Here is a 14,469-nt window from a genome sequence, read left to right as displayed (position 1 = left end):
CACGTAGCACTTAACACAGCCACTTTTCCTTTTAGTTTGAAATTGGCTGTGCTGAGGTAATTTCCCATAGCTGTTTATTGCTCAGACAAATTTATCATATATCTGCCTTGCACCATTTCATACATTTGCACATCAGCACTTTCACAGCTGTAAAACACATTCTCCATAGACAGTAATGGATAATTAACCCCATATTCTAGTATCCCATGTTATTTTAATTTTGGAATCCTGCTTAGGCTGCTGCAATAAAATAATACATTTTATTTACCTCCTGCCTCTCCCCTGATGCCGCTGGAATCTGTCTCCTGTCCTCTTTCAGCATCTGGGGTCCAATACGTTACACTGCACTGAGCTAATCCTCTGCTACAGCAATATCCCGCCTCGGCCTGTGATAGACTGAGCGTCAGTATGATCTAACTGGCCCCGGCACCAGGAAGAAGCCCGGGCCCTTTACATCACACTACCACTCAGCCTATCAACGGCCAAGGTGGGACACTGCTGCGGCCGGCGATTAGCATAGGGCAGTGTTAAAGGGGTACTGAAGCCAAAATTAACTTATGTGAATTATCCTGTGGGTAGGGGATAAGTAGCTGAGCTGCTGGGGCCTTCATGATCTCCTGAACGGGACCCCATCCATCCATGGGACCCCCTTTTGGGGGAACCCCCCCCCTTACTCACACATGAGTAAGGGGGCGTTCTCCTGAAATGTTGCGTCCGGACTGAAGTAGCCGTGTTCGTAACACCTCCCAGCATGTACTACTAAAAAGGAATGTATGAAGAAATAAATGAACAATTTAATGGGAGTTGGTTTTGCAACATCTGGAGCGCCACCAGTTTGAGACCCCTGATAGTGGGACAGTTCCGAGCTCACCATCAATGCTCTAATACCCTAATAGCTGAAAACATGAATAATAGAGAAAATATAGATAATGGGGCTCAAGGATATGGACATAGATAAATACACTATAAAAAGTACGAAAATTTAAAAAAGATGTATTAAAAATGTTAATAAAATAGTATCCAATCAGTATGTCACAGGGCCCTTCTGGGTGCAGAACCGAAGCTAAATAATATATTGTGTAAAATATGCAAAAATCCTAATCTATATATATATATATATATATATATATATATATAAAACTCAATGGGGGAGATTTATCAAAATCTGTCCAGAAGAACAGTTGCCCATAGCAACCAATCCACTCGCTTCTTTCATTTTTAACAAGGCCTCTGCAAAATGAAAGAAGTAATCTGATTGGTTGCTATTGGCAACTAGGAGGTCGGGATAGGAGGACCGGATAGGAGGTCGAGATAGGAGGTCAAATTAAGGAGGACGGGATAGGATGATGGGATAGGAAGTCGGGATAGGAGGTCGAGATAGGAGGATGGGAATGGAGGTCGGTATAGGAGGTCGAGATAGGAGGACAGGATAGGAGGTCGGGGTATGAGGACGGGATATGGGCTTGGGATATGACAACAATATATGGGGATGGGATATGAAGTTAAATGCTTCCTCCTTTGTTGATTTTCCTCCCCAACAAGGATGAGGAAGGAAAAACCGGGCAACGCCGGGTACTCAGCTAGTATTACTATAAACTGCCACACCATAAATGACTATACATATAATAACATAAATTCTAACAGACATCTTACATTATACAGCCTGCTTACACACTATAGGTATTAGCTGTGTCCCAGTCAAAACAAACTCTACATGTAGCTATTGCACAATAGAGTACATGCTAAAACCTCAGATATTAAGACTTGTATAAGCAGAACAAGCCCACTCGGCACACTATTGGATTTGCTGTGTGTGAACAGTTTTATGTTCCCTGGTCAGGGAATAGTTAATGTCTCTGGCTTTTTCAGCCTCAGCCTCTGTTAGCCAATAGCCTTTAGGGTGTGTCTATTTAAGTTCAGCACTGACTAGCTTCAGTGCTGGTGATACTTCATTTGACTTAATTTCATCCTGACTTCATTTACTAATGGACTTCCTGATGTCTAGCTGCTAACATGCTGGCTATGCTGCTAATGGAGGCTTGGTGATACACCCTTTGTTTGAGCTTTTAATTTAAACAAAGCAAGATGGTCCAGCGCTTTTAACGGTAAAATTCTAGGATTTATTGAACAGATCAGAATACAGGTACAGACAAAGTGACACGTTTCGGCTGCTATTTCACAGCCTTAGTCATACAAAAGATAAGATATACTGAGGTTACTTAAATAGGAAGAGAGGGGGAGGAGCTAAGGATCGAATAATGCATATCACCTGCTGCAGGTGCATAATACTCCCTCAAACCTTTCTCTGGGGTTATCAATCAAAATATATCAGATATTGTATAGCATAGTTCACACACAGAGAAAAAAAAATGCATAAAAACAACAAGTAAAGAAAAAAAAACAAAAGTAAACATTTAGTTTAGCCACTTAAATGGTAAGCAACAGCATATAATGGGCTATATTAAACATATAAGATATGGTGTAATAATGAAAACCTAAAAATATTTTTTATTTTTTTTTATTATAGATGTAGGCCTGGAAATGTTGTCGCTTATCCAAATAGTACAAAATTAGGCTGTAGTTACTAGCAACTAGAAAGGATAGTTACAAGATATATCCATTGCATATAATATATTAGTTAGTGTGAAATTAAGTAATATTTGTATTATACATCCTGTATAAAAATGTTTTAGACTCAATGTATATCTCTATAGTGCAGGATATGTAATTGATATTTGTGTTACACATCCTGTATTAGTATATTCTAAACACTATATATGTCTCAATAGTGCAGGATAACGTCCTGCCTACGATTGAGACCGTTCGGAAATCTAGTTTTTAATTTTATAATCCAGAAAATTTCCCTATTCAATAATTTTTGTTTAGCATTACCTCCTCTGACCGGTGGGACAACTTTCTCAATGCCCTGTACATGAAGTGTAGAAAACTTTCCGTCATGTTTCTCGGCACAATGTCTCGTTGCCATAGAGACATGACGGGAGAAAAAATGGGGTATGTCTGACAAATGTTTTCTGATTCAGGTTTTGAGTGTATTAGTCGTACATCCCACATACTGTACGCAATATTCTTGACATGTAATTAAATAGATAACATTCGCATTGTTACAGTTAATGAACTGTTTCACTGCGAATGTTTCTCTGGAGACACAAGAGGTAAATGAACCTTGATTTTCATAACTGAGCAACAAATGCAGCGAGTATGTCCGCATTTGAAATTACCCACAGTATTAAGCCAAGTGTTAGGTTTCTTAATTTTATCACTATATAAGCTTGGAGATACTCTCTGTCCTATTGTCCTAGCCTGTCTAGAGACACACATGTATCCACCTTCAAATACCCCTTTATATGCAGAATCATGTATTACCATGGGCAAGAATTTGTGTATAATGGAACAGATGTGTTTAAACTCCTGACTGTAGGGTGTGGAGAATAATATGGGCTTGGTGACCTTATCTTCCTGAAAATTATGTTTACCGAAAATTAAGGTATTATGATCTCTTCGTTCACTGATATTTTGGGCCCTGTCAATAGACCATTGTTTGTATCAATGTTTTTTCAACGTAGAACTTATTTGTTCTGCTTCTTGTAGAATTTTTTTTAAATTTTTAACTACATGTTATGGATGACATGATGTGGTTTTTAAAATCAAATGAATGTCAATTTCCTTTCTGTAAGTCTTAGTATATATGTTCCCTGAGGTGCTATCCCCAATAAGGTTTAAATCCCAAAAATTAACAGAAAGGTGGTCTTGATGTAAAGTGAAAATTAAATTACAATGATTCTGGTTCAAAAAATCGCAAAATGCTGGCACAGTCGGCATACCCGACCTCCATATGAAGAGTAGATCGTCTATGTACCGACGTCCGAGCAAATGCAATCTGAAAATACATTTTCAGAAGAAAACAAATACTCTTTCTCCCACCAGCACATAAAAATATTTGCGAGGGAGGGGGAAAATTTTGCACCCATCGATGTCGCGGTGGTCTGCAGGAAGAACTTCTCATTAAACACGAAGAAGTTATGCGAGAGTAAATGCTCAATCGCAAGAATGATATACAGTAACCCCCCGACCTACGATGGCCCCGACATATGATAAAATCGACATACGATGGCCTCTCAGAGGCCATCGTATGATAAAATCGACATACGATGGCCTCTCAGAGGCCATCGCAGGTCGATGTCAGCATCGACATACGATGCTTTTATATGTCGGGGCCATCGCATTAACTGCTATCCGACAGCGCAAAATGCTTTAGCTGCTGTCGGATAGCAGTGTAATGTGCCCCAGCAGGTTCACTTACCTATTCCCGATGCTCCGGGTCCACTTCGCGATCCTCCGGTGTCTTGCGCATCTTCTCCAGGGTCAGGGCCTCGCTTTCCGGCGTCGTTATTACGTCACTACACACGCCGCGCCGGCGCAGCAGCAAAATAACGTCACCAGAAAGCGAGGCCCGGACCCTGTAGAAGATGCGCAAGACACGGGAGGATCGCGAAGAAGACACCGGAGCAGCGGGACAGCATCGGGAGCCCCTGGAACCGCAAAGGGAGCGGTGAGGACCTGGTGCGGAGCGGCGGGCACAGGTGAGTACAGCTTCCTATACTTTACATTGCACGGATCCCTCAACATACGATGGATTCGACAAACGATATGTCGTTTGGAACTAATTACCATCGTATGTTGAGGGACCACTGTATTCCTGCAGATCACCAGGGTAAGATGAGTGCAATTGCAATAACCATTTAACTGAAAAAATTGCCTGACCATGTGGGATAACTGAATAAAGTGCTGTGACATCAGCTGTGAGCCACATCATGTCATCCTGCCATTTTAACCCCTGCATAGCTGATAGGACATTCCTGGTATCTTTAATGTATCCTGGAATGAATGGAACTAAGGGTTGAAGATATGCATCAACCCATTCTCCTAAACACTCATTTAAAGAACCAATGCCGGCAACTTTCGGTCTCATTTTGGGGGGGAAACATTCTTTATCTCTGTATGTGAACTATGATATACAATATCTGATATATTTTGATTTATAACACCGCAGAGAAAGGTTTGAGGGGTGGAGGAGTATTATGCACCTGCAGCAGGTGATATGCATTATTTGATCCTTAGCTCCTCCCCCTCTCTTCCTATTTAAGTAACCTCAGTATATCTTATCTTTTGTATGACTAAGGCTAGCAGCCGAAACGCGTCACTTTGTACCTGTATTCTGATCTGTTCAATAAATCCTCAAATTTTTCCGTTAAAAGCGCTGGACCATCTTGCTTTGTTCGTATTTACCTGGAAGTGGTCTGTTCCAGTCTGAGACGCTTGGGGCTGTAAGGGTGAGCTGGATGTTGCAGCACATTGGAAGCTTTTAATCTACTATTTTGTTTTAGCATGCACTTTTTATCTTTTGGTTTAACTATGGTTAGGAGGCATGCTCTTAGTGGATTTTAAGCTGTGTTTGTTTAGCCGGTTTTAGGATTTGTTTATCCTTTCTGCTATGTGTCTGTTCACACTGTGTTTGCTCTTGTATCCGTTTATGTGAAGTTCTGTGTTTTATATTTCTGTTTTCCTACTGGGCCAGCCTCCTGACCACACGGTGGAGTGTGCCACCAGCCAGTAGTCTATTTGGATTTATTATTATGGCTACTCCTTTAGTAGAGTGGAGTGTCCAGTTTGTGTTTCCAGTGTGAACAGTGTCCTATCTGGCATCCCTGTTACCGCTCCATGGGACTCCTTGTCTACTGGAGGTGTTCTGAGGGGATTGCAATTATTCATGTCTTGTGTTTAGTGTGAACAGTGTTCTATAAATATATCCTGTGTATCTTGGCATCCTTATTACCTGTCCATGGGGACTTCGTGTCTACTGGAGGTTTTGCATAGGGAATGCGTATATTCCTGTTTCTGGTGCATGGGTACTTTGTGCCTACTGGATGTTCTGGGGGATTATGCTATATTCCTGTCTGTTCCTAAAGTCTTTTGACTTATCCGTTTTCCTGTCTGGTGTTTTGAACTCTATGTTTATTAGTTCTTGAATTCAGATCTTTGGAGTTCTGTACATGACTACTGATCTTTAGTGTCCTCTGTTCACAACCACTGAGTCCTCTGTTCATGTCCGCTGATCTATTGTGTCCTCTGTTCATGACCGCTGATCCATAGTGTCCCCTGTGCTGCTCACTGATCTGTGTCCTCTGAACTTAATCTGTTTTATAGAGTTCTATGTTCCTGTTATGTTTATTGTTTGTGACCGACTATTTATTAATATGTGTTTTTATTAGGCCCCTGCACTTTAGTTCAGGAAGGGACCGGCGCCCAGTTGTCGATCATGCTTCTCACTCCAGCTCTCTTATACAGCCGCTATTTGTTTCCTCTTGGTTTAAATATAAGAGTGCGATAGAGCTCCATCTTAGAGGACTTTAATTTCTCTAAAAAAAATTACTGTAGAACCAAGAAAGAGCAGCACACCTGGAGCTGTGGGTGCTATCGGTACAATATCCCTGGTCCCAGGATAGAGGTAGATAAATATGAAGAAGAACGCAGCACTCCGAGAGTAGGTGAAATATTAGATAGCGTTTATTCCATCTAGATCAAGGCAACATTTCGGCTGCGTTTCTGCTTGAAAAAGGCTGCAGGAACGCAGCCGAAACGTTGCCTTGATCTAGTGGTGCGGTCTTCTTCATATTTAAAAAAAATTACTGCACACATTTCTATATATATGAACTTACATACATTTTCCCACAGCCCAATCATTCTCATTTGATGTGCCAACCTTTTATGTGGCACCATATGAAATGCTTTGGAAAAATCAAGATATACAACATCCAGCGATTCCCCTTGGTCCAGTCTGGAGCTCACCTCCTCATAAAAGATGATCAGGGGAGTTTGACAGGACCGATCCCTCATAAAGCCATGCTAAGGAGAAATAACAGGCCTATAACTACTGGGGTCACTTTTATAAAATATTGGCACCACATTTTCTATGCACCAGTTCTGGGAAACAGACCCTGTCCCTATAGAGTCCTTGAATATTAGAAATATTAGCTGTATTTCACCTGGCATTTCATTTTTCTCTGTGAATACAGTGGAGAAGAATATGTTTAATATATAAGTTTTTTCCCGATTTCCGTCTATAACTTCTCCCTTATCACTTTTTAAAGGGCCAACACGTAAATGTTTAATCTTTTTACTATTTATATAGTTAAAGAACATTTTGGAGTTAGTTTTACTCTCTTTGGCAGTGAGTCATTCTGTCTTCACTTTTGCGGCTTTTATCTCTTTTTTTTTTTTTACATATTTTACTTTTTTCTCAATAGCTTTGTAATGCTTCCTCACTGCCATCCTTTTTTAGTAGCTTAAATGCTTTCTTTGCCATTTATTGGTCCCTTAACATTTTTATTCATCAACATTGGTTTTCTCCTATTTCTGATCCTTTTATTCCCATAAAGTATGTACCTCTTACAGTGGGAATTTGGATATTTTTAAAAGTCAAGATATACGACATGCAGTGATTCCCCCTGGTCCAGTTTTGAGCCCATTTCCTCATGTCTTTGCTTTCTACCATATTTGATGACATTATACCTATAGAACTGTTATTCTCATATGTTGTACGTGGGCCTGTAGGCCCCTCTTCTTACCCAGTTATTATTGCAGTCTGCACTACATTAATTCTACTGGCAGAGTTTATTTGATAGTTACCTAAAAGCACTGTGTCTTTTTTTTTTTAATAACTATTGGGTTATCATTTCAGTAAATAGTAAGCTGACAATTTATAGATTATTGAAACTGTATTATTCGTCCTATATTTTTGTCTACAGAATCCCAGAAGATGATGGTGCCATATACAGTAAAATAATAATGTGCACTGTGTCTATGTTTAGTGTATTTCTTCATAGTTCTGTTTTTTGCATTTGAAAATGTTCACTAATGTACAGTATTAGCTAATATAGTTAAAAAAATATTCTACAATAATCATGTCTCATTTTCTAAGTGATTTATTGTCCTTTTTAGTGGTTCTGCTACTGTAGTGTAAAAAGTCACATTATAGTTATACAGTCTCAAGCAGCTGAATGTTAGCAAATAGTTATATGCATTAGGTATAATGTAAGCTACCATTTAGATGATAGGATTTCATTACCAAAGAGCCGTGATCAATACCTTGCTTTATTGTGTAATTAGTGCCAAACCATTTCTGCAGCTCCAGGATCCAATAAATCTACCCCATCCTCTTGCCTGGACAGCTCAGGGAGGCAGATGGGAGGCAGCTGGATAAATCATGAAGTCATGACTTGCTGTGTCAGATTTAATATACAGTGTGGACTGTGTAATGTCTGCGAAGTAATCATGTAGCCAATTCACGTTCAATGTGACAGCCAAAGATATATTCACCTTATAGTAGGCCATTATACGCATCATCTATTATACTAATGTACTTCCATTGACAGTACCACCATGTCTACCTGATTCACTCACACTCTACCACGCTTTGTATGTTATATTAATGCACTCACATTTCTACTTACTGTCTCACGTTAAGTGGGTAATATTTTATTTTATAATTATTTTATGGGACCTATCTGGATAATTAAAATGAGGTTTCATATAGGAGGTAAATTATTAAAGGGATTATTCAGGAATAGAAAAATGTAGCTACTATCTTTCAAAAAATGCTCCCCGTCTGTCTCCAGGTTGGGTGTGGTTCTGCAGCTCAGTTCCATTAAAGTGAATGGAGCCAAGTTGTAAAACCACACCCAACCTGGAGAAAGATGTGGAGGTGTTTTTGAAAGAAATTATCTGTGTTTTTCTATTCCTGGATAACCCCTTTAAAGAGCTATGTGCAACAAGGTAGGCAGTAATAGGCATAGTAGATATTTGCCCCTGGATATTCTATCATTTTATGTTGTTCATTTAGTTTGTATGGCAAATACATACAGTAGATTTTACTCAAGAGACAATCTGGAAATGCTGAGTTGCACCAGAAGTATTTCAGCAGAATTTATTGTACGTAATAGACTGGGCCTCAGTGGACTGTAATGTGGTAACTCTGTATGGTTGTTTGTAGCCACTTGTTCATTAACAGAGGTGGATGTTCTAGGAATCAGCTTCTATATATCAGAAAAAGCAAGGAAATTATCAGAGGCACAAGAATACTATATTTGTTTGGTTGCATCACATGATCCCATCAATCGAATCATTTTGTTTAGAATGTAAAGGACTAATACCACACGATTATTGAAAAAACAAACAAACAAACAAAAAACAGGCGATTAGCTGTTGTAGTTGAATGTGGTGCTAGTGCAAGAAAAACACCTGCATTTTACCTATAGTCTAGGACTCTCCTGCAGCTCCTCAAAACAAAGAAAGGTTTCTGTGTCAGTAGAAATAATATGCCATGTGCCTGCATCTTTTAGTGGCCAAGTTACATCTTTATGGATGAAACATTGTGGCATAACTATCTGATTGGACATTTATACAGACCAAACATCAATGTGGCCTAGACAGAGAAACGGGAACTGACCAAGGCTTTATTGTTTCAAATTTTTGTGGGATGACATTTTTTGTGCTTCTAAATCTGTATGCAGATGGAGCTCCATTTTTTAATACAATTCTTCTTCCTATTAGATTTAAATGACAAATTTCTGGCTGCCTGTAGCCAACACTAGGGGAAGCGCACTGCCCATTGATTTATGCAGTGTTAAAAAGTACCTCTCATGTTCAATGTTATAATTCTCCCAGTTCCCTGCCCCCATCATGATAAACCATACTTTGATATTGCTCTGTATTTTCTGCTCAGTTAGATTCACAGACTGGGAAGGGGCGTTCCCCAGCAGGCGTGAGATCATCTGAAGCCATACAGGGGAGAACTTCCTCCCTCACTCTGCTACACACAACCCAGAGCAGTTCCGTGTGTGAGATGAGCTATGATTGGCTAAGGCTGCACACATTCCCCTCAGCATTTCCTGCTTTTGGTCTTGGTCTGCCAGGCCAGCAGGAGTCCAAAGTCTGTGCAAAAGATGAGGGAAAATGGGCTCTGGACAAGTAGGGAGACATCTAGTGGCAGCTTTTTTAAACACAAATAAAACGTAGAAAACTTAATTTTTTTTAAGCAAAGTACATTAGAATTTTTTTTAATTTACCCTAAGGAGTGCAATAGCAAAAATTTGTTTTAATGAGAGTGCCCATTTACGGTAAACTTAATGGAAGCAGAGTAAAGACAGGAGCACTTTCCAGCATCCTGTTACCAGTACCAAATAATTTATCTTTCTGATATAAATCAAAAGGATTTAATGTTGAAATTATAGATGGTGAAGGAGCATTTTGGCTGCATGCATCCTTATACCCTGCGTCTTGGGCTGTCCTCTTAGAAACTAGGCCTTTTAATCCATTTTAATCCATACAGTTACATTGGAGATTCATCTAAAGCTGTGTAAAGTTGACCAGTTGCCCATAGCAACCAGATCACTTCTTCCTTTTTTGAAAAGGCCTGAGAAAAATGAAAGAAGTGATCTGAATAGTAAACTATTCCTCTGGAGAGGTTTTGATAACTCTCCCCCATAGAGGTTGGTGTTCATGATTGCACATAGTCAGCAACCTGGTTGAACATGATTCTTACTTTTTTTCCCGGATAGAGATGGGTTGTGTTCATGGCACTTGTTGGCACAAAAATCTATGAAATCCCTTGGCATCACATAAGAGGATAACGGCCCTGATTAAGGCTGGGTTCACATCACGTTTTCAGCCATACGGGACCGCATATGGCTGGGGGGAGATAAAACTGGGCGCTCCCGTATCCCTGTCGTACTGCATCCCTGTCGTATGCCGTCCGTATGTAATTAATTTCAATGAGCCGACCGGAGTGGAACGCTGACTCCAGTCGGCTCATTTTTGCCCCGTGTGCGTTTTTCCACCGGACCTAAAACCGTGGTCCACCACAGTTTTAGGTCCGGTGGGAAAACCGCATACGGGGCAAAAAGTAGACGACCAGAGTAAGCTTTTCACTCCGGTCGGCTCATTGAAATTAATTACATACGGGCGGCATACGACAGAGATACGGGAGCGCCCGTTTTGCGGTCCTGTGTGGCTGAAGACGTAATGTGAACCCAGCCTTACTATTGTAGACCCAACCTGTTTTGTCGGGTTGTGCATTGCATTGCCACAAATTGTGTCTGCGCCAGTATTTGCAGCAGTATTTGCGCCAAAAAAATGTAAAAACCTGACCAACTCTCCATTTTACTCAAGAAACCCGAAAAAGAGGCATGGTCGTTGGGAAAATGGGAGTGGTCACCAAAAAGGCGACCATTAAAAAAAATAAAAAAAAAACAACATATTTACTAAGGTTTCCACTGAAAATGTGGGGGATTTGAGCTCTGGAAAACCCAACAGATAAGAACATGTGTAAAAAATAGCAAAGTGTAGAGAAACATTAGTAAATACTGTGGAAAAATACTTGTAGGAATAAAACCCACAAAGAAAACTACACTCCACTCTTGGTAAATCAGGGCCAATGACCTTAGTTGATGACTATTATCAGTATAAATACACAGTAAATTGTTTCTCTACCATTTATAATATATCATTACTCAAGTTCATGTATTTCGATCTTCCTTGCTACATTTTCTTCTAATATATACTGTATATAGGGTTTTTGACATTCAAGAGCATATCCTGTATTTATAGATGCAATCTACCTTGCATTTTCTTCCATCCACAGTCTCCTCGCCGAATTCCTCTCCAACTGTGAACTGGATCTCTGTGGTTCTGACTGTGGTAGATGTTTTAATGTAAAACTGGTCTCCATTCTGACGGATCTCTACATGAGGCTTTGAAGCTGCAGCCACTGCTACCTTCCTGAGCATTGCATTCACACCTATATCACCAGACAAGAACAATTATACATTCACATATTAGTATTAAACTATTCTTTTATTCACATTAAAACATGGCCTTTTCACATGATTTATTCAAGAAATTAACTTTTTGACATCATTTTCTTACAGTGCAGTAATAATAACCAGCCCTAACAGAGTACCTAATGTAAGTTATGATATTTCACAGCAATTATTAAAGCTGAATCTACCTAATTGATTACTACAATGACAATAAATTGGTCCCTTGTAGTAAGTGCAGAAGTCAAAATGGTGCAATTATGTGTAGAAATATATGGTTAGGGTATACCTGTACCTCATGTTTTTATATTATGTAACAAAATCGTCTACGGCTAAGCACCAAATTGTCTAGTTGCAAGAAACAAAAACAGCAACTTTTTGTATATGAACCTGATGGACATATTTCATATATTCTACTAGTGGGTGTAGCAGATGCATTCTATTATAGTGGGTTTCTATTGATTGATCATTAACAGTAACTATAAACCATATTAGGATTCTTATGCGGTGTATAGTTCATTAACAAACATACTTCATGTGTTATTCTTGAATTTCGTCTTGGGATTTCTAAACCTCAGCAGTAACTAAAAGGAAGTAGTCTCTTAGTGAATAGTGAAAAGTGTCTTAATGACCCCTAACATATAAAAATTATACAACCAGAAAAGACTTTAATTAATCATAATCATTATGAATGTGCTGCCAAAATGATCCTTTCCGATGGGTAAAAACATATCTCTTGTCTAAACAGACTGGGAATGATGTATTTTAGTTTTTTTCTAGTCTTTAATGATTAAATGGTGTAATGATCTTTAAATCTCTGCCCTGGGCCAATTTACATGAGATATATATATATATATATATATATATATATATATATATACATATTTACACATTACTACCAGTTTATTAATGTGGAACTTTTGATCTCTAATCATTTCTAAGAGATACAGACTTCAGAATAAAAGAGGGCCAGGGGCCTTTGGAAGGATTGTACCCCCCAAAAGATGAGATATGAATATAAACTAGTATAGAAAGCTACAAGTTAAATCTTCAGCTAAAAGTGTTGTCAGACTGACAGGGCATAAAACATGATCAGTCTGACAAGATCTTTGTCACAGGCACAGTCTTAATTCTCTTGGGCAATGCCTACATCAGTCTAAGTAGGTCTTAAAGATTCAGTCAGATCCAGAATTTTTCTTCCCTATGGTCATGTCTCAGAATATAAAAGTAATGCAGTGGCAAAATATCCAGTATACTATATACACAAATATTCTCCTTTACATTTCTTATTCTGCATAAATTGTACATTAAAGAATTTAACAAATTTACCAAAATCTGCCTATAATATACATTTAATGAAAAAATTGTTTGGAAGAGCCAATACTTTCATTATTTGATAAATAGACTCTTGTACAGGTTTACCATCCAATCATAATGTTATTTCATTAATTATCTATTATTATTTCTCCTCTATTAGTAATGTTTTATCCTGGTTTTGTGTATTGATTTTGTAATCTAAATGTGGATGTTACTTACAAATTCCGACTATAATGATCTTTCCTCATTTCACAAATGCAGTTGTGGCATATAATATGGTGTATATTACATACCCAAATGTAGCAGAGCTCAATTTGATGAGGTTTCAGTACAGTACTAATCTTAGTAGATTTACCTGCAGTCTTATAAAAAGCATACAGCATATTGTAATACTACAATGAGTTGTATAAAATAGAAAGCTCAGTTCTGCTTCATCTGTGGACACAGTATATAACAGGATATCAAACATATGCAAACAGTCCTTAGAATGAAATGGATGTAATATTAATTTAAATTCTTAATATATTGCTATATTATATAAAATGACTGCAAAACTGTACGAAAGAAAAAAAGAGAAAAAAATGTTTCTTAATGAATTGATTTGTAGAATAAAACTTTCCTGTATTCAATATGCCAAACCTAGATTTATGTGGGCTCCCCATGGAAAAATGGAAAACCTAGTAGAATGTAATATTCTGGCATGAATGTAGATAAACTGTATAATTGTTTGCCAATCTTACCGAGAGCTTTCAGAAGTTCATCAAAATTCTCACTGCTTTTCATTTTCCAAATTCCTGCAAAATTTGGCATGATGTATGTGCTAGTTCCTCACAGGTGTTGGCAGTGAGCAGGGTAGAAATGAAGGAACTCGGGAAGGTTCAGTCTTAGCGGACGTTCTGATTCCAGCCAGACGTCTAAATGAGTCCTGTCTTATTCTCTCATGTGTGTCATCGTGATGGAGGAGAGAGTGGGTGGGTGCCCCTCCTTCTGCCCTCTCCACTGCCCCCCTTTCTGAAATGTCAGATTTTTATTAGGAATATAAGTACCTTACAAGGACATTCTTACTTTATAGTAATCATGTATAGGATTTTTTCTCTTTTTTTCCTGTGGCTTTCTAATGGGTGAACAGCTAGAGTGGTTTTCTTATAGTTCTAATAGATGAGCAGCTAGAGAGGTATTCTTATTGCCACTCAAAAAGAAGTGTCGTTTATCTGATGCAATACTTTCCTAACTATCTATTATGGCATTTAATCAATAC

At 38.6% G+C, this 14,469-nt stretch overlaps 1 protein-coding gene across 1 annotated transcript in view; it reads right to left on the bottom strand.

Annotated features, from left to right (window-relative positions):
* CRABP1 (cellular retinoic acid binding protein 1) overlaps positions 1-14,117 on the bottom strand; it is a 37,680-nt gene extending 23,563 nt beyond the window's left edge. The window contains exons 1-2 of the mRNA XM_056572898.1: positions 13,952-14,117; positions 11,697-11,875 (exon numbers count right to left, since the gene is read on the bottom strand). Coding sequence (XP_056428873.1) covers positions 11,697-11,875; positions 13,952-14,021 — 249 coding nt within the window. The 5' untranslated portion in view covers positions 14,022-14,117. The remainder of the gene's footprint in view (positions 1-11,696; positions 11,876-13,951) is intronic.
* Positions 14,118-14,469: the final 352 nt, after the last annotated feature.

Source organism: Hyla sarda, chromosome 4 (genome assembly GCF_029499605.1).
Source record: "Hyla sarda isolate aHylSar1 chromosome 4, aHylSar1.hap1, whole genome shotgun sequence".
In the NCBI taxonomy this organism is placed as follows: domain Eukaryota; kingdom Metazoa; phylum Chordata; class Amphibia; order Anura; family Hylidae; genus Hyla; species Hyla sarda.
This window is presented reverse-complemented; position numbering and strand designations above follow the sequence as displayed.